Genomic DNA, 18,689 nt, shown 5'->3' with positions numbered 1-18,689 from the left:
TCCACCCAAATGACTATAATCACCTTCCCTGCCTGCTTAGACTCTTTTGAGTATACACAATGATCCGCTGGGTTCTGTGTGAAGTTTATCAAGCATTTGTGTAGCATCTCATTCCAGTTACGCCCCGATTGCTTCAGACCATAAATAGACTTCTCTAATTTACACACTAGGTTTCCTCCCACTTTTTCGTAACCTTCAGGTTGATCCATGTAAATGTCTCGGTCTATGGGTGCATGTAGATACGCCGTCTTTACGTCCATTTGGTGTAGTACCAAGTTTTCTTGGGCTGCCTTTTGCATGACTACACGCACACTGGTCATATTGGCCGTGGGGGAGAATGTCTCACCATAATCTATCCCCGCTCTCTGGCTATATCCCTTTGCCACAAATCTGGCCTTGTACTGCTCATGTCCATCACTATCCTCCTTAATAGAGTATACCCACCTACCTCCCACTGTCTTTCTGCCCTCTGGCAATTTGGTCAGGGTAAAGGTCTGGTTTTCCTCGAGTGACTGCATCTCGTCGTCCATTGCCCACTTCCATTTACCTGCCTGTGGTGATGCCATAGCCTGTTTAAAGGTCAGTGGCACACCACACACTGCTCGATAGCAATAGTCAATATTGGTGAGCGTACTATCATCATCACCACTATCTTCCTGAGTAGCGTAATCACAAAGATAACTCGGGGGCTTACGCTCTCTAGTGGGGTATCTCCCACTGCTTGGGGCCTGTGGCGTCACCCTGTGGTGCTCCTCACCATCATCTCCTGGGGATTGTGGACTGTCAGTCTGTACGTCTGTGCTCGTAGCACTGGGCTGTGATGTGTCTGTCTTCTCACTATTTTCAATGGGGTCAAATCCTAAGTCCTGAGTCTGAGTCTCACTGTCACATGTGGTCTTTGTGATAAATTTGACCAATCTGTGCTTCTGCACTTTTCCCTTGGTGGGGTGGTAAACTAGAAAAGCGGGGCTGCCTTTGTCGTGCCCTACGAAGAGCCCCTTCTTACACCTCGGATCTAGTTTACCCTTGTCTTGTTGGTACGCGTAACACTCTGACCCGAATTTGTGCATCTTAGCTAGATCACATTTCTTCCCTGTCAATGCTGTGTACGGTGTTGTACCAATGTGCTTGTTAAAGCATCGGTTTCTGGTGTAGGCTGCTTCCTGAACAGCATAATGCCATAGGGCAGCGATACTCAACCCGCGGCTCGCGAGCCGCATGCGGCTCCTTTAAGACTAGTTGCGGCTCTTTTAAGTCCCACTTAAAAAAAATAAAAATCTCAAAAAATCTTTAAAAAACGAAAAACAAAAACATTGTCAGCAGAATTCATCAACATTTCATTATCACTCACAAGTCACGTGTATTAAGCCGCCCCTCCCCCCTCCCTCTGAACAACCAATCACAAATGATTTCAGGTTTCCCGCTCTGATTGCAGGTGCGCGAGATAAATGCTCCGTCACACTGGGAAAACTAGCATACAGCACTACGCAAAAATGGCAAAGGAATATAGGAAAAGAAAATATGAAGAGGAATATCGAACATTTAAAGAGGACTGGGAACTCGAGTTTTTCTTCGTCTCCACCGGTTCGGGAAAATGCATCTGCCTGCTTTGTGACGTCATTTCACAATTTAAAAGGTCCAATTTGCAGCGCCATCACGCCACAAAACACCCGAAGTTCAGCACCGACTTTCCGAAAGGTGGAGAGCTGAGGGCGGAAAAGCTGGCGAGACTCAAACAGAACCGAACTGCTCAAAAAAACGTATTCCACACTAATACGAGTGAAAGAGCGACAGAGGCATCCTACAAAATCACACATGAACTGATGAAACAGATGAAGCCATATACTGATGGAGAAATGGTGAAGGATTGCATACTGCTGGCTTGTTCAACGTTGTTTCCTGAGAAAAAAGACCTGGAACGAGAGGCAAAAAAAATCAACTGTCGGATTCTACTGTAGCTAGGAGGGCATCAAACATTTCAGAGAACATTGCACATACTCCTAAGGACAAACTGTCATCCGCTGAGTTTGTCAGCCTTGCAATGGACGAAAGCTTGGATATCAATGACACGCCACAATTACTCATCTTTATCCGAGCCATCAACAGTAAGTTTGACATTACAGAAGAACTGCTTGACATGGTTTCACTGGAAAATGGAACAACGGGCATTGAAATAAAAAACGCTGTGCTGGAAACATTAGAAAAGTTGAACATTGGACCAGAAAAAATCACAGCATTCACAACAGATGGCGCACCGGCGATGCTTGGTAAGAGGAACGGAGCCGTGGCTTTGTTGAAAGAAACGCTGAAAAACGGCGGGGTTGCTGCTGAGGGTATTTTCTCATACCATTATATTGTGCATCAACAAGCCTTGTTTGCTAAGTTCAAATGTCTGAATGAAGTGATGGCAAATGTAATCGAAGTGGTTAATTATATCAGGGCCCGTGCAAGAAACCACCTAAATTTTAAACTGCTGTGTGAGGAGTTTAACACTCACTATGGAGATTTGGTGTTACACACCGAGATCAGATGGCTGTCTAAAGGACGTATGCTTGCACATTTCATGGACCTGCTTGAACCCCTGAAATCCTTCATTGTCGGCCAAGGGGAGACTTCCCGATTTTCCTTTTTGGATGATGAAGAGTGGGTGCTGTCTGTTGCGTTCCTGTGTGACATTACGCAGCACTTGAACAAACTTAATCTCAAGATGCAGGGAAGAAACAAGACCGTGTATGAGCTCTACACGGCTGTCAGAGTATTCTCTGACAAACTGGATGTACTTGAACGAAGTGTCCGTGGTTCTGATTACCGTTTCTTCCCCACCGTGCAGAAAGTGATGGCGATGCATGCAGACGCCCTCCTGCCCTGTCAATCACAATGCTGTGACGTGCTAACTGAGCTCAAGCAAAACTACACATCAAGATTCCACGACTTCAAGGACCATAGCAATATTTTTCTACTTGTGAAAAACCCATTCCTGATTGAGGTCAATGAAATGAAGCAAATAAGCGACCAGCTCGGACTTGTGCAGCTTCAAATGGAGTTTGTGGAGTTAAAGAGCTCAGATGAACTTCAGCTTCAGTTTCGGATTACAGATGTCGTGGACTTTTGGAAACTGGTGGGGCATCTACCAAATATCTCCAGACTGGCAAGACGCATCATCTCAATGTTTCCGTCCACATACCGGTGTGAAGTAGCATTCTCTGCGCTCTCAAAAATAAAATGTCGCAACCGAAACAGATTGAGTCTGCAGCACACAATAGAGGCCCTTCGGATCGCCGTTTCCAGCACAGAGCCCGACTTCAAATCACTTGTGCGGCAGAAGGAGTGTCAGAAATCACATTGAGTGTGAAGTAAGCACAACATTACTCTTCTGACAACCCCTGCTGTCTATAATCTGCTGTTATATGGACTGTGATGATCAGTAAACATGCTGTCTGTTATCTGTTGTTATGGGCAGTGATGATCAGCAATGTGTGTTTTGTGGTTGCAGTGAAAATAATAAATCACAGTTATTGCACTGTACATTATGCTTTTCATTCCTTAGTAACATATTACTATGATCCATATTCTCAAATGCATAATGCTTTCAGGGAGGAAAGGAGCGTTTTTGGATTGTGGCTCTTGCAAAAATATTTTTTCGTCAATGTGGCTCCTGATTAGGACAAGGTTGAGTACCACTGCCATAGGGTCTTAGGTAATTTGCTGTCAATAAGCTTACACCTAGCCATCTCGATGAGAGTGCGCCCCTCCCTCTCAGCTATCCCGTTCTGGTGTGGGGAGTAAGGACAGGACGTCTCATGTCTTATTCTGTTCTTACTTAGTAGTGACTTAAACTCTCTGCTAGTAAACTCGGTCCCGTTGTCTGACCGGATGCACTTCACACTGCCATAAGGCGCTACGTCAGCCAGAAACTTTTCAGTAGCCTGTACGGCATCACTCTTCGCTTTCAGAAAGTAAGTGAAAACTACTCCTGTGCACACATCTGTAAAAGATTGCATATACCTAACCATCAATTGAACCATTTGTCACTGGACCAGCTAGATCAGTGTTTACCAACTCAAGTGGTGTTTGCACCTTGTCAGTTGCATTTCTGTTTCTCGTCTGAGTAAACTTCCCCTCTATGCACACATAACATTCTTTGTCAGGCTTACGCTTTGCACCTTTAATGTGCATGCCTACGGTTACATCCTGCAGTTTCAGTATGTCATCATAGTTACAATGCCCCATAATTTCGTGCCAGGTTTGGATATCATGGCTAACATTGCACACATCATCTTCATCACACTCTGTTTGCAAGTAATACATTCTGTTACACACTTGAATGTTAAACCTTGCGCCGTTAGACGCCACAACAACATTGTTACCTTCCTCGAAGAGTACCTTGGCACCATGTGCAGTGGCACATTTCACGGAGAACAGTTCTTGTGGGAATGAAGGGATGTACAGGGCGTTCTTAAGAGTCACTGTACATCTGCGTCCTTCGCTGTCGATGAGACACACCTGCGCGTTCCCTCTGCCTTCCGCCAACCCGAATGTCCGCCTCCCGTCGGCCAGCTCCATGCTGTGGCCCTCTGGTTTGAATGTGCTGTCGAAGGTCTTGAACCGGCTTCTGTCGTTCAGCATGTGGGATGTCGCGCCTGTGTCGACCATCAACCCTTTTCCCTCGATCTGCCGCTGCTGCGCTGGCTTGCAGGTGTCCTCGGTCTCTGCCCGGAATGTGACCTCGTCTCCCGCGGGTCCCCGCGCGCCGATCCGTCCTCCACCACTCGCTGCACGACCGCCACCGCTGCCATCTTCAGCGCGAGCGCACCTAGAGCTTTGTGCACGCTCTTTCTTCCTGCAGGCTTTGTCACTGTGGCTTGTGCTTTTGCAGGAACCGCACCAAACTTTCCTCGTGCATTCATCTTTTCGATGTCCCTTTTCTCCGCACCGCCAACACGCCATGTCTGTCGAAGATCCGCCGCTCCTTTTCTTCAGTGCTGCGCGGGCTTTCAGCACCCTTTCTCCCGCCATCTCGGCTACTGGCTCTGCATCCTCCAACGCCTCGAAGTTTCGCAGCTTAGTCTTGAACTCCGCCAGTTTCATCTCCGCTGAACCATGGGTTACCATCAGCGTAAACGGCTTGTAATTTTCTGGAAGTCCCCTCATAATCATTGCCATCATCAGTCCCTCACTCGGTGCCTCGCCAGCACCTCTGAGCGCTGTAAAGATCTGCTCTGCCCGGATAATGTACTCAGTTACAGTCTCTGTATCCGCTTTCTTCAGCGAGGTCAATGTAATGTACATAGAAACAATCCGTGGCCTACCTTTGCCAATCGTGAGCTTAGAATTATAAGGTTCTATCTCCACTTTTGGTCGAAATTGAGTTTTTGACATAATCTTATCCATTAGGTGTTTATTAATGCCTGTGTGGTGTTATTTTTGTAAAAAAAATATTTTTTTACAAAAATATTTTTTTAGTTAGTATTAGTAAAATAAAAAGGTTCCATCTCACAAAACATAAACCGAGTTGGGATTATAAAGTTCTATCTCCAGTAGATTCAATATCCAATCAAAACCCACGAAAGAACACGGACGGACCAATCAAAACCCACCTCTTAGCTCTGTAGCCTGGACACAGAGCTAAGGGCTGGACATTAGCCTGAACATCTGAAGCCGGCGATGGCGCCCAAAAGACGGACAAGAAGAGATCGGTAAATTGAAGCACACATAGAGCTGGTATATAATACTTAATTAATACTTATAACAAATCATTAGCTAGCTAATATAAACCAGCTTGTTTGCGAAGGTAGCTAGGTAGCTCGTTTAGCATTAGCGAATGTTAGCATTAGCGAACGTTAGCATTAGCTTGCTAGCGAATGATGACTGCAGCCTCACATAACGCCAATTTCTAACTTATTCCCCTTCAACAAAGGCAAGCTAGCTAGCTTTTAAAGATTGCTAGATAGTTGGTGTCTTGATAAAAGTTGCCCCATTTATATCAGGATAATAATTCAATTGTTTTTTGTTACAGAAATTATGATGCTGATGAAAGACCTCCAAAGGAACTTGGAGAGGCAAAGAGGACAGCAGGATCTAGTGGTGGGTATTTCCATAGATGAGTGGAATTTCTGTTGTATTTACTGTGCATTTGTTTGTAAAATACCAAAACAATGTTCTCAGTGTCATCAAACAAAATAATAAACTGACATTATTATAATATTGGATCATGTGATCATTTGATAATAATAAGAATATTTAGCTTCTCTTGGCTACTGCTGAGGTTAATTTTTTTGCAGGTTTGATGGGCAGTGAATGCTCGAGTTGCACTACTATGAACAGGAGGCAAACATGCCACTGGCAGTGTGTACACTAAGAAGTACATTATTCACTAGGCCTATTTGATTGTTTATCCAGCGATAGGGACAGTAGCAGAGACACCCAAGGCAAGGGCAGCCCAGACACCCAGTGCCAGGGCAACCCAGACACCCAATGCCAGGGCAACCCAGACACCCAGGGCAGCACAGGCACCCAGTGCCAGGGCAACACAGGCACCCAGGGCCAGGGCAACAGAGGCACCCAATGCCAGGGCAACACAGGCACCCAGTGCCAGGGCAACACAGGCACCCAGTGCCAGGGCAACAGAGGCACCCAGTGCCAGGGCAGCACAGGCACCCAGTGCCAGGGCAACACAGACACCCAGTGCCAGGGCAACACAGACACCCAGTGCCAGGGCAACAGAGGCACCCAGTGCCAGGGCAGCACAGACACCCAGTGCCAGGGCAACACAGACACCCAGTGCCAGGGCAGCACAGGCACCCAGTGCCAGGGCAACACAGACACCCAGTGCCAGGGCAGCACAGACACCCAGTGCCAGGGCAACACAGACACCCAGTGCCAGGGCAGCACAGACACCCAGTGCCAGGGCAACACAGACACCTAGGCCGATAACAGAGACACCTAGGGCAGCACTAGGGATAGAGCAGAGACCAGAGCAAGGGAAGTGTCGGAAAAGGGTCCGCATTCCATCATCATGGAAGTCAGTGTGTCAAAAGAGGCTTTATCAAGAGGGTAAAGAACATATGAACATGTCTAAAGAGACAGTGCCAGCCAAACAAATAAAAACATTTAAGGACTGCACTGTGTCCTGTAAATTTAATTGTGCCAGGAAAATCACCTATGGTGAGAGGGAGAGGTGTTTTGAAGGGTACTACAGGCTGAGTCAGGACAGGAAATACGACCACATTATGATGACAACTGAGTGCCATGTCAAAGAAAGACAACGTGGTACTGGCGGTGACTCACGCCGTACACACTCATTCAAATATTTTCATGAAATAGGAGAGGGTCAGAAAGTCAGAGTATGCAAGCCATTTTTTCTAGGTACTCTTTCAGTAAGTCAGAAAACAGTGTATAATGTACACCAAAAGAGAAGCCAGGCTGGCATGCCAAAGTCAGATGCACGGGGAAAGCATCCTAAAAAACACATAGATGAGGACAAAAAAGAGAAGGTGCTGGAGCACATTAGATCTTTCCCTGTCGTCGAGTCACACTACTGTCGTGCCCGCACCCAAACGCAATATCTGGAGCCAACTCTAAATGTGGCCAAGATGTATGATCTCTATAAAATCAAATGTGCTGTAGATGAAACACCAGTAAAAATGTCTTACTATAGGTTTATATTTAACACAGAGTTTAATCTTGGTTTCCATGTCCCCAAATCAGACAGGTGTGATGAATGTGAGGCACATGAAGCAGCACAAAAACAGGGGTTGTTAAACCAGCACCAAGAGGATGTACACAATAAGCATGTATATGAAAAAAATGCCATGCGCCAAGAGCGCCAAAGAGATAGAGATGATAAACAGCACCTTACGATCTGTTTTGATTTAGAAAATGTCATCTCATGTCCACGAGCTGAGGTTAGTTCATTCTTTTATAAAAGGAAGATGAATCTATATAATATGACTGCCCACAGCTCACTTACTAAGAAAGGGTATTGTGCTGTGTGGACGGAAGCGATGTCAGGTAGAGGAGGGAATGACATGGCAAGTGCCATAGTCAAAATCCTTGAAAGAGTTGTTCAAGATCATCCTGAGGTAACTGAGATAGCAAAGCCCGTCTACGGAAAGCCCCTTCACTCTCTATTCACCCCCATTGTACCGAATTTGGCTGCAGTTCACCTAGGGGGCGATCGCGGGCGAGTGCAGAATACATGGACCCCTATGGAGCTAGGCGGCTAGCTACATCATTCTCCTAGCATATCGTCTACAAAATCCAAAATACTACTGTGGTTTCCGAGAGGTCGACAGGGATTTTTCGTCAAAAGTGGAATAATCTGGGGGTCATAGCCTTTTGTTTTCTTACAGGTTGGGCAGTTGCGACCCAGGTTCTGCTAGCATCTGGCTAATGAAAGCCGATTGGTCAATGAAGAACTCACGACTGGTTACGACCGAAGAATACGCTTTGTGGTACCTGTCCACAGAACATCAACAACGCTCTTAAGGTGCCAACCGCCGTTAAAAGAGAAGAAGAAGAAAGCTCTTAAGGAGGACTCTGAAAGGACATTACAATCGAACTTTTTTATTTGATTATGGTCAACTTTGGATGTACTGGATCAAGGCATCCAGGTCTGTCATCACTGTGAAGTGCTGCTGCTGGGCTCCACACTGCATGATCACAGTTACGCGTCTCCACAGGAGCACCCATTTCTGGAAGCCAAACGCTTCACTCCCAACGCGAATTTGATGAGGCCTTCAACCAGGTTCTTTAATGCGGTGAGGGATCTGGAGGAGGCATTTGGAAGAAACATCAATACCTTCTGGCCAAAGAGTGGGGTACGACAGAACCTTGAGAAGACACTGGAGGGAACAGAGGCCTTCAAAGAGTTCCACAGAGACCACCCGGAACATGCCCTTTTAATCGAGGAAATCTCGATTAAAAAATTTACAATGTGTAGGCTGGGGGCAGAGATCCGGATAAGAAACAGGGGCCTCTCTGCCATCAACGAGAAAAAGGTGGCAGAAAAAAAAGTATCTACATTTACAAGTTAATTAATACAGTATAAATAAATGAATGCAGGCTTGTTTTTGACTAGTCTGCAACAAACCATATCAACCTTTCTGTGTCTTTTCTCTTGAAGGTTTTTTTGTTTTAACTGCTTTGATAACAGTAGCTCGTCATGTCTATGACTGGTGTAAGTTACACAGAACTATGAGCATGTACATGAATGATATGTGAATGTGACAGAGATAAAATGATAAGGTCACATGGCGCCGGGAGCACGAAGATCTATGCATCTCGTCAAATATCGTTTAGCTTTAGCCTAGCTCCCATTTCTGATCTCACTTACAACTTTGGATGGATGACTAAAACAATATGTTAACATTATATAATCGACAAACTGTTTTCATACACGCTTGTATTAACTCGTCAGCATCATACTTTCACCAGTTAACCACACATTTTTATTGTCAAAGCCTTTTTTTTCTGCTGACCATATCTAACGTTAGCAAAGTTCCCTCTGGTAATAGTACACAGTGCTAATATAGCCAACTGAAGCAACCAAATAACGTATTTTTTCAAAAACGACATATTCACATCAGAAAGTCTTCATTAACACTTAATTGTTTGTTAAGATTTGTAAATTATGAGTATCAAATAATGTCACACCTTTTCAAAACATGTAGGGCCGAGTTCAAATCAGTCCCACGGAGCCAAATCAGCTGCGATCGTATGCAGCTGTTGCTGCGAGGGAAAGGAAAGGGAAGGAGAGACACAAGGTGCCGTAAAGCAATTTATCACGCATGACGTCATCCGATTTACAAAAACCTAATTTTAGTCAAAATCAAGCGAATATAAAATACTAGCTATGTGTCGTTTGTGAGGATTATCCATTCCATGTTTAAAAAACTATAGCAGTGATTTAAAAAAAAATTATATCCAAAGAAATGTAGGAATCTATGGGTGGGGCTCCATAGGACCACATTCATTCTGCACTGGCCCACCAGCGCCCCCCAGGTGCAGTACCATACCGGAACGGTTTTGAGAGTGAACGTTCTCGTCAATATTAAAAGTTCTCTGGAGATAGTCACATGGAGTGACAGCTGTGTGCCACAAAATAGAAATTCGATTATGTCTTTTGCAATCATAGAGTTCTTGTCAAGAAACCCCAAAATACAAAAGATCACTATGAAATACTCTACGCCTGGCCACTCGGCTGTCCAAGAAGTAGATAACATGGACAGAAACATTGAAAAGGCAATGGCATGTTCAGAGTTTTACAGCCCACTATCCTTCTTGCGTGTCCTTCTGAGAGCGAACAGAACCAACCCTTACACTGTCATCCAGATGAAAGATTCAGATTTTAAAGACTTTCAGTCATGCTCAAAACTTTTCCAATACAAGCAGGTACCATTTGCTTCAGTGGCCCAAATAACATTTTCACAGTACCTCCCATGCTCAGCCTCCTATACAGGTGGATATTAGGGGTTCAAACACCAAAACCAGGGCTAACATGCCAACGTCTCTATTGCTGCCCCAGCCAAAGCTGCTCACAAACAAAAACACAATCGCAGAGGCAAAGAAGTCAGACATTTTATCCATGTTCAAGTACATGCCTGTCGTTGACAAAGCATACTACATGGCAGTATTTAGAAAGTGATATCTAGATAGTAGATTGGAGGGTCAGAAAGAGTCATGACAACATAAATTACATATAAATTAAAGTACATCATACATAACAAAACAGACAGAATAATAAATAATAAAATTGTCTCATAGTTTGTTCTCAAAGTGTCTCATAGTTTGACACTAGCTTATACAATAAATGAACAATGTGTTTTTAAAAAGTGTTTAATGATGTTTAGTAACAGTTTGTGTGTGGGGGGGGGGGGGGTATATGGGTGGGGAAGAGGGGATGTCAAGGGGTGGAGGATTTAAAAAAGAATCTAATGAATTACAACAATACGTTATTGATTAGAAGTGTGTTTAGAATGTTTTTAATGAAATGAATTAACACTGTTTTTAAATGTTTCAGAGCATTTTCATGATGTTACACAATATTTTGTATGTTTTAATCTACTAAATGAACAGTTTTTAATGTATGTTAGATGCTTCCTTAATGTTTTAACAGTACAGAGGACAGAGGGGTGGGTGTCATGTGTGAAGAAAAAAAAATATTTAGTTTAAGTGCAATTTTTCTATGATGTTCTTTGAAAATTGAAATAAAATATTTGTTTTCTTAAAAACTTGCTTGGCTTTGATGTATACTATACTATACTATTATATATTATATTATATACTACAAGCTATGAACTTGTGTTATAAATATATATATTGATTAAAATCAATGGTTATATACATTTATTCTTTGAAATGTAGGGTTTTATTTATAAAAGTGGAGATAGAACCTTATAATTCCGAACAGAATCAGAGCTCTCAGAATTATAAGGTTCTATCTCCATTTGGACCATCTTAAAAATCCCCACTCCAAATGTGCCAGGATTTTCTATCCTCAAAGTACCTGTAGGGTGATGGTCTTGTTGAGCTATAATAGTAGATTATACTACATAACAGTTTTGCCAGCTGGGATGTATAAACTTTGATGCTCAATATCTCAGAACTACCCTAAACGGAGATAGAACCTTATAATTCTAAGCTCACGCAATGTAGTGCTCTCTCAGCACTTGCAGACTCTCACGTCCCTTGTTTTTAGTGTCTCTGAATATCAGTCCCAAACTCACGTTATCCAGCAATGGCGCCAACGCGCAGTATGCGTCCACATTCAGTTCATTATCCTTGCCTCGTTCCTCAACGGTCAGCGGTCCACCAGGCTCATTCAGAATAGTCTCTTTTAATCCAACACGGTGCATGCAACACAGCATCCGTTCTTCCCAGAGCTCATATTCTTCGGCCCTACCGTCGAACGTCGGCCACTTTGCCTTTTGGTTTGCCATTCTTCTCAGCTTTAGCTTAGCTCCCCGGTTCTACCGCACTAAACTAGCTACCACACTTTTAGCTAACTAGCTAACGTGTTCGTCACCACACTTTCCGTTGTTGCAACTACTGTCGTCGTTACTGGGCCCATAACCTGTTAGCAGGAGTAGTGCCAACACACAGCAGGAGTCCAATAGTGCAACACTAGAAAGGTAGACGAGACAAATTCTTCCTTCAGCCTTTAGGGCATATTTATTATATAGCAAACCAAAGGAACTGCTCTTCCAGCCTTCATCATATTGGGAGCGGGCCAAGAGAAAAATCACGCGCAGAACATTCATATATATAGGGGGTGTGACGTCACCAATCACACTCATCCCATACAAAATCAACAGCACCCCCTTATGGTGTGGAGCAGGTAAGTAGTACAGAATACATCTCAGTCAATCATACACACATATGTCAACAGTATGATTCATTAAAATAATTGTGTAGACATGGCTTCAGGGGCAAGAAACTGACTGTCTCTCAGTCCTGGGGGTGTGAGGACAGCGCCGATGAAGACCGACAGGCTTAGTAACTTCATAGAGGAAATGGTGGTCCAATCAAACAACATGCAGGTTGAAAGGCTGAATAACATTTACTGGAGATACCTTCACTGACTGATGTAGAGAGGAGCAGAGCTGCTAAAGAGCGAAGTAGAGACGGAGCTGGAATTAAAAATGCGGTCTGTGGAGCTCGACTTCCTGTGCAGCTTTTAATCATATTCCCATTGAGAAACTAATCTGCCGGAGTTGATGCAGGCTGAGGATACAACATTGACAGGCAATAATTCATGGGGAAGTAATATTTAAAACCCCCCGTCCTGTATGGTTTGACTTGTAATCATGCTATTAACAGCAGTTTTAAACACTTTTCTCTGGCATTTTGAAAAAATCTAATCTTTTTGGTAAATCCCTCTTTTCTTCCCCACAATTTAGTTGAAAATGTATTGAATGTCTTAATGTTAACTCAGAATCTATGTGCTGTGTATTTCCCTGCCTCGGCAGCTCAGTACACTGTAGCCTCACAGAGAAAAAGCGCTGTGTATTTCCCTCCCCCTATATGTAGAAAAAGGCCCTTCTCCTGTTTTACCTGGTGGTGAAGTAGTCAATAACCTTGTCGTAGAATTTCCCACAATCCTTCATATGCTGCCGCTTCGTGCTAAGCTAGCCACTCATTTTCGTCATTAAAAGTCACAATCCGTACAACGTTTTAGTATTCTCGGAGTTGGCCTGTGGTACAATTTGATTCTGAGTGGCTGTTGTAGTGGTCATTTTGAAGACTTGATTTTTACTTAAAACTCTGAATCTGCTCTTTCTATGACTGCACTTGCTAACGGCCTTGATGTCGGCTGGCTTACCTTGACATGACCCTGACTAATCACAGGATAGCAGGGCCGTACTGCTTCTGATCTACCTCAGAGCCACGAGCAATAACCCTGTGCAAAGAGAACAGATAAGAGTAGAACGGCAAACTATTTTTCTTTCTTGCAGATATAATGCTCAGTTCTTTGTCTCTTTATCTTTCGTTCTCTTTGAACCGTTTAACTGCATTTTTCAGGTTAAGATTGTGATTTTCTTTTTCCCTCATGTTGTGAAGTTCATTCACCCTGAGCTGGGGATGCTCTTTTTTATTCTGAACACGTCTGTTTTGTTCCTGCCTCAATGTCTGCCTGGCCCAGCTGTGTTTTGAACAAGAAAGCTTAGAGAGAGGGAGTAATGGGGGAAGAATCTGTGACTGTGCAGTTCACCACTGCCATTACTATGCCAGCAAGGACCGTGGGCCAAGAAATGGGCACCAGGGGAGGAGAAAGAGGACAGGACTTTTGTTGTCTGGGTTTTGTTTTACAGGGCTGTCTCTAAGGCCGTCGAGGCATTATGCTTATGTGTGCATTTGTCAAACACACAATTACAGCCTCTCTGTGGATAACCCTGTTATTAGAAATCGAAAACATAATACAAACTGGACTCTTACACATTTCTTTTGTAAAAATCTGATTTTCTCTACATGGCAAATGAAGGCCCTTTCCATTAGTCTATATTAACTTATCCCTCTCGAAGCCAGATAATACCACCAATATTACCAAAATTGCACAAAATAAACACACAAAAAGTATAGTTGATTAGTATAAAACATTTAAATATAAAGTTATAAATACATACAGTATTTATACAATGACTATTTGAACAAATCAAAGTAATCTATAGCTTCGGCAGGCTCTTTGAATATCACACACACACACACACACACACACACACACACACACACACACACACACACACACACACACACACACACACACACACACACACACACACACACACACACACACACACACACACACACACACACACACACTTGCTCTACCCGCGCCTGCGCTGGTTCTCTCCTCCAGGTGAGTGACTAACAGACCTCCTTGATGTATTTGTCCGATTGGCTCCCCTCAACCAGACGTATCTGCCTACTTGGCTCCGATGCAACGCGGAGCTGAGAGACCTCGCACAAGCGATCCTCGCCGGCACCACAGAACCTGTCTGTGCTGCCTCCTCATCCTGGCCTACAGGTTTAAAAAATCTTAAGCTTCGGCATCTTTTTTTATAATTGGTTATCACGAAACTCCTTTTGTCCCAACAATTTACTTTTCCGACGTCTGTAAATCATCTGTAAATAAACTGCCCAGTTTGAACACTTTTAAAGCCCTTATTTTAAACATTAGGTCATTAAAGTTGTAAAATGTATTTTCTCTCTTCATTATTTCTACTGAGATACTGTATTTCTTGCAGCCAAGTCTGAAAAGTCCTGAGCGGGCCAATATTTCCACAAACCCCTCTTAACTTTGACAGTCCTTGAACCTGACACAGTAGGAAGTGAACTCTTTATTTGTGTGTGATGAGATTTGGAGAAGCCTACTACAATCCCAACCAAGTGAAGCAAACAAAAAGCTGAACTGAAGCGTAGTGGGACTGGTTTTATGTCTCTAGCTGAGGATTTCAGCTTCACCTGCGCTGGATTTTAATCCTGTCTGGAGCATATGTGTGTGTCATTATCCCCATCCCAGTGACAATTACATCTGCAAAGACCTGCTGTTATTCTGTGAGCTGTTGGTCCTCCTGCTGAATAAATCTGGTCTGGGGGGATGACTTTGAGTTTTAAAGAGCGCTCAGAGGACGTAGGAGGAATGTTGCTATGAACAGAAGACAGAGTGACCTTGAAACAAATTATATAAGTCTGGATTATGCCTCCAGGGCCAGGGGAATCCCAAAGGGCACTGGTTGATCTGGTCCAATGTTAAAGCCTTCTAATGTTAAAAATAATCAAAAACATTCTGGGAATAACAGAACATGAGAGTTGTCGTACTGATGGGAAAGGGAATCCCGCTGAATACCTTGTTGGTGCGCCAGAGGAGAGTCCAGATGTTAGTGAGGAGGATGAACACTGGAGATGTGCGGTGTCCTCTGGCTGAGCTGAGCATGGAGCAGCCCTCCAGCACCCGTACAACTAATAATATTTACTATAATAACCATGTTAAACCTTAGTATATTTTCAATTATTTTAATAAGCTATGCAGCTACTATGTGGAGAACTAACACCAAAAGTATCTTTCAGTTCAGATAAGGAAAGGCATGTTCATGGCTGCAGTCTATAAATACAGCCATCAATAAATCATTCAAATGTATAAGGGACATGAACAGGAGAGATACGTGTTTATATTTACCTGCTGTCCATTTATGAATATGTGTGTGTGTGTGTGTGTGTGTGTGTGTGTGTGTGTGTGTGTGTGTGTGTGTGTGTGTGTGTGTGTGTGAGTGTGTGTGTGTGTGTGTGTGTGTGTGTGTGTGTGTGTGTGTGTGTGTGTGTGTGTGTGTGTGTGTGTGTGTGTCAATGGTGCAGACGAGCAGCAGGTATAGTTGGCCGATGGCCAAGATTCCTGCAACACTGAGTCACATGGGCTGATCATTATCTGCAAACACACACACACACACACACACACACACACACACACACACACACACACACACACACACACACACACACACACACACACACACACACACACACACACACACACACACACACACACACACAGAGCATGGATCAGGGTATTGTATGATTGCACAAGCCCTTCCCCCTCCTCCAGATCTCCTCTCTCTTTCCCTCTCTCTTTGCTCCCTTACCCTCATTTGCTTTCTCTCTCCCTCCTCTCTCTCTCGCTCTGTCACACACCCATATATAAACGCACTCAGCAGAGAGCGTCGTTTCAGAGCTACATTTGGAAAATAAGAGGTAGGAGGTCGCATAGAGAGGAATGTATCCCTTTCAACCTGCTGAAATTTTCATGCCTCCTTCAATTATTCAGTCAGATGGTGCTCCCCCTTCTACTGCACTGCTACATATCACACTGGATCCTAGTGTGCGTGTGTGTGTGTGTGTGTGTGTGTGTGAGAGCCATTACTGCTGCTTATCAGAGGGACCCTCGGACCATAATGGATATCTATTCTAGGAAGCTGTCACCGTGGGAGCAGAGAGTGTGCTGGGAGGAGAGCAGCTTGGATTGCTCCCTCCTGTTTGGACTGTAAACACTCCTCCTCTGTCTGCCTGTCTGCTCTCCTGCAGGTTCAATGAACTGACTGACAGCCTGTAATTGCTATTTTTCTCACACGGTTGTTGTAGCCGTGCTCTGGATAGTATTTCTGTTCCTCTCATTCTTTCCCGGGATGGTTCCTCACTTTGATTTTTCCCTCCACAGATGAGAACGAGGACACAGTGTTAGGGAGTTTGCCGCTGCTCAGTTTCCGAGTCAGAGGAGTGGAACCTTCGGATAACATCACCCGCAAGTTTGCCTTTAAGGTCAGTAACATGCTGGTGGAGGGACAGAGGGTGCTGGGAGATGCCTAATTGCATTTCATGCAGGGGATGCCACATCATGGGTACATATGGCTCTTGGATGTTTGAGACTTAATGGAAACAAATGGATACCGTAAGTAGGATCCTCAAAGTATAAGACATGTTCCATAGCAGGCGAATGGGAAGTCTGCACATGTGTATTGCTCTGACCATAGAAGACTCATCACTGTGCAATGTGACCTTTAAAGCAGGATTTACTGATGTTTGAACTTGTTCCTCGGTTGCCTCGCTGTGGCTTAGTGAAGGGTGTTGCTTTGGTTTTAGTTGAGTGATAGAAGCTGACTGGCTTCATGGCTGAGTCATATGATGTTATTTATGACAGCTCAGAGCCTCACAGGGACTACAGGCTCTGAGGCTCTCAGGTTGGGGGGTTGATGTTGTAGTTGTGGCGGCCGACTTTGGGTTTTAATGTGTGATCATCTTAAGAGCCCCACATCTTTATATGTTGTGTTTATTATGGTGCTGACATTGATTCATGTCATCATTTCATTTCTCATCTACAATACACCCATCCACTTGCAATTTGAAAACTAACATGATTCGATCTTTATTGAGAGTGGCTCAAACATTCAGTTCTGTCAATGACATTCCTAGCTTCTTCCTAAACCACCCAGACAGGATCTGCTTAGGTTAATTACCAACAACATTCTGGAAGATGAGTGCGGCCACAGCTCAGAGAAAAAGAGGCATTTAACAGTCAGAGGGTCAGTGGTTCGATCCCCAGCCAATGCAGTCAACATTTCAAAGAGTCTTGGGCAAGATACTGAATCCCTATATTTATCCCCAGTCTATGGTGTTGAAGTGTATTCAAGAGCCTTTGGATAGAAGCAGCAGCTGTAATATCATGAGTGACTGATACATTTTTCACTTTGATATGGCTATAGCCTCATCTGTCCCACAAGTACAGTAGAACCATGTCCCAGCTTGATTCAGCGTGTAGTCTAAAGACACAGGGCAGCTTCTCTGAAACGTTCATGTACTATTGTCGGGAGGAAATAAGACAGAAAGTATATTAATTGTATACTTATTGTTCCTAAACACATGAACACTGTGTTCCCTCACAGAGCTCAGCACAGACAGGGCTGTGTGTCAGGCTGTGTAAAGACGAGACCATGAGGATGTAATGTAGGTTAGCTGAGTCTGCTGAGTAAGGCTTTATATAAGTCAGATAGTTAACCTTGTTTCCCCATCAGCCTCAGCAGGAAGCACACACAGTGACAGCTCTCTCTCCAGATCTCTGACGGTATCTCTCTTTGTTTGCCCTCTCGCTCACTCACTTGTTTGCCATTATCATCTTTCTTCACTTTTCCGAACATTCAGTCCTTGTTGTTCTCTCTCTTTGCATGTCCAGTGCAAAGTCCAGGGCATGTACACACACACACACACACACACACACACACACACACACACACACACACACACACACACACACACACACACACACACACACACACACACACACACACACAGACTGAGTAAATATGCTCAGTGTGGCTTTGACAGCCTGCCAGGGGTTAGGGTGCTGCTAGTTAGCTCGTGTTCTGACTGGACTCAGTACTGTTCCTGTCCAATGTCACTCTGGAGTTAATATTAACAAAACTTCAAAATCATGTTGTAGTAAAGAGCAAAAACTCTTCAGCTATAAATATATTGGATAAATATGTTAAAAAAGCACCACACCTAAAATATCACAAAGGAATATAAACACTAAAGACTTTGACGAGGCCTCTGTATCAAAGATATCCTGAGGAAGAGAGAGCACACTGATTCTGCCAGGCTCACAGGGAGAATCATCTCCCATCATCACACAATAAGCAGATGTC

At 43.9% G+C, this 18,689-nt stretch overlaps 1 protein-coding gene across 9 annotated transcripts in view; it reads left to right on the top strand.

Annotated features, from left to right (window-relative positions):
* Nucleotides 1-18,689, top strand: part of plekha6 (pleckstrin homology domain containing, family A member 6) — a 134,296-nt gene that overhangs the window by 81,198 nt on the left and 34,409 nt on the right. For 7 of the 9 annotated variants that reach the window (XM_063910093.1, XM_063910092.1, XM_063910094.1 and 4 more), the window contains one exon: nt 16,709-16,809. In XM_063910093.1, coding sequence (XP_063766163.1) covers nt 16,709-16,809 — 101 coding nt within the window. Of the gene's footprint in view, nt 1-16,251; nt 16,600-16,708; nt 16,810-18,689 lie in introns of those variants that run through there. The other 2 variants (XM_063910099.1, XM_063910097.1) reach the window with 1 other exon arrangement.

The sequence above is a fragment of the Eleginops maclovinus genome, chromosome 20 (assembly GCF_036324505.1).
Source record: "Eleginops maclovinus isolate JMC-PN-2008 ecotype Puerto Natales chromosome 20, JC_Emac_rtc_rv5, whole genome shotgun sequence".
Lineage (NCBI taxonomy): Eukaryota > Metazoa > Chordata > Actinopteri > Perciformes > Eleginopidae > Eleginops > Eleginops maclovinus.
This window is presented reverse-complemented; position numbering and strand designations above follow the sequence as displayed.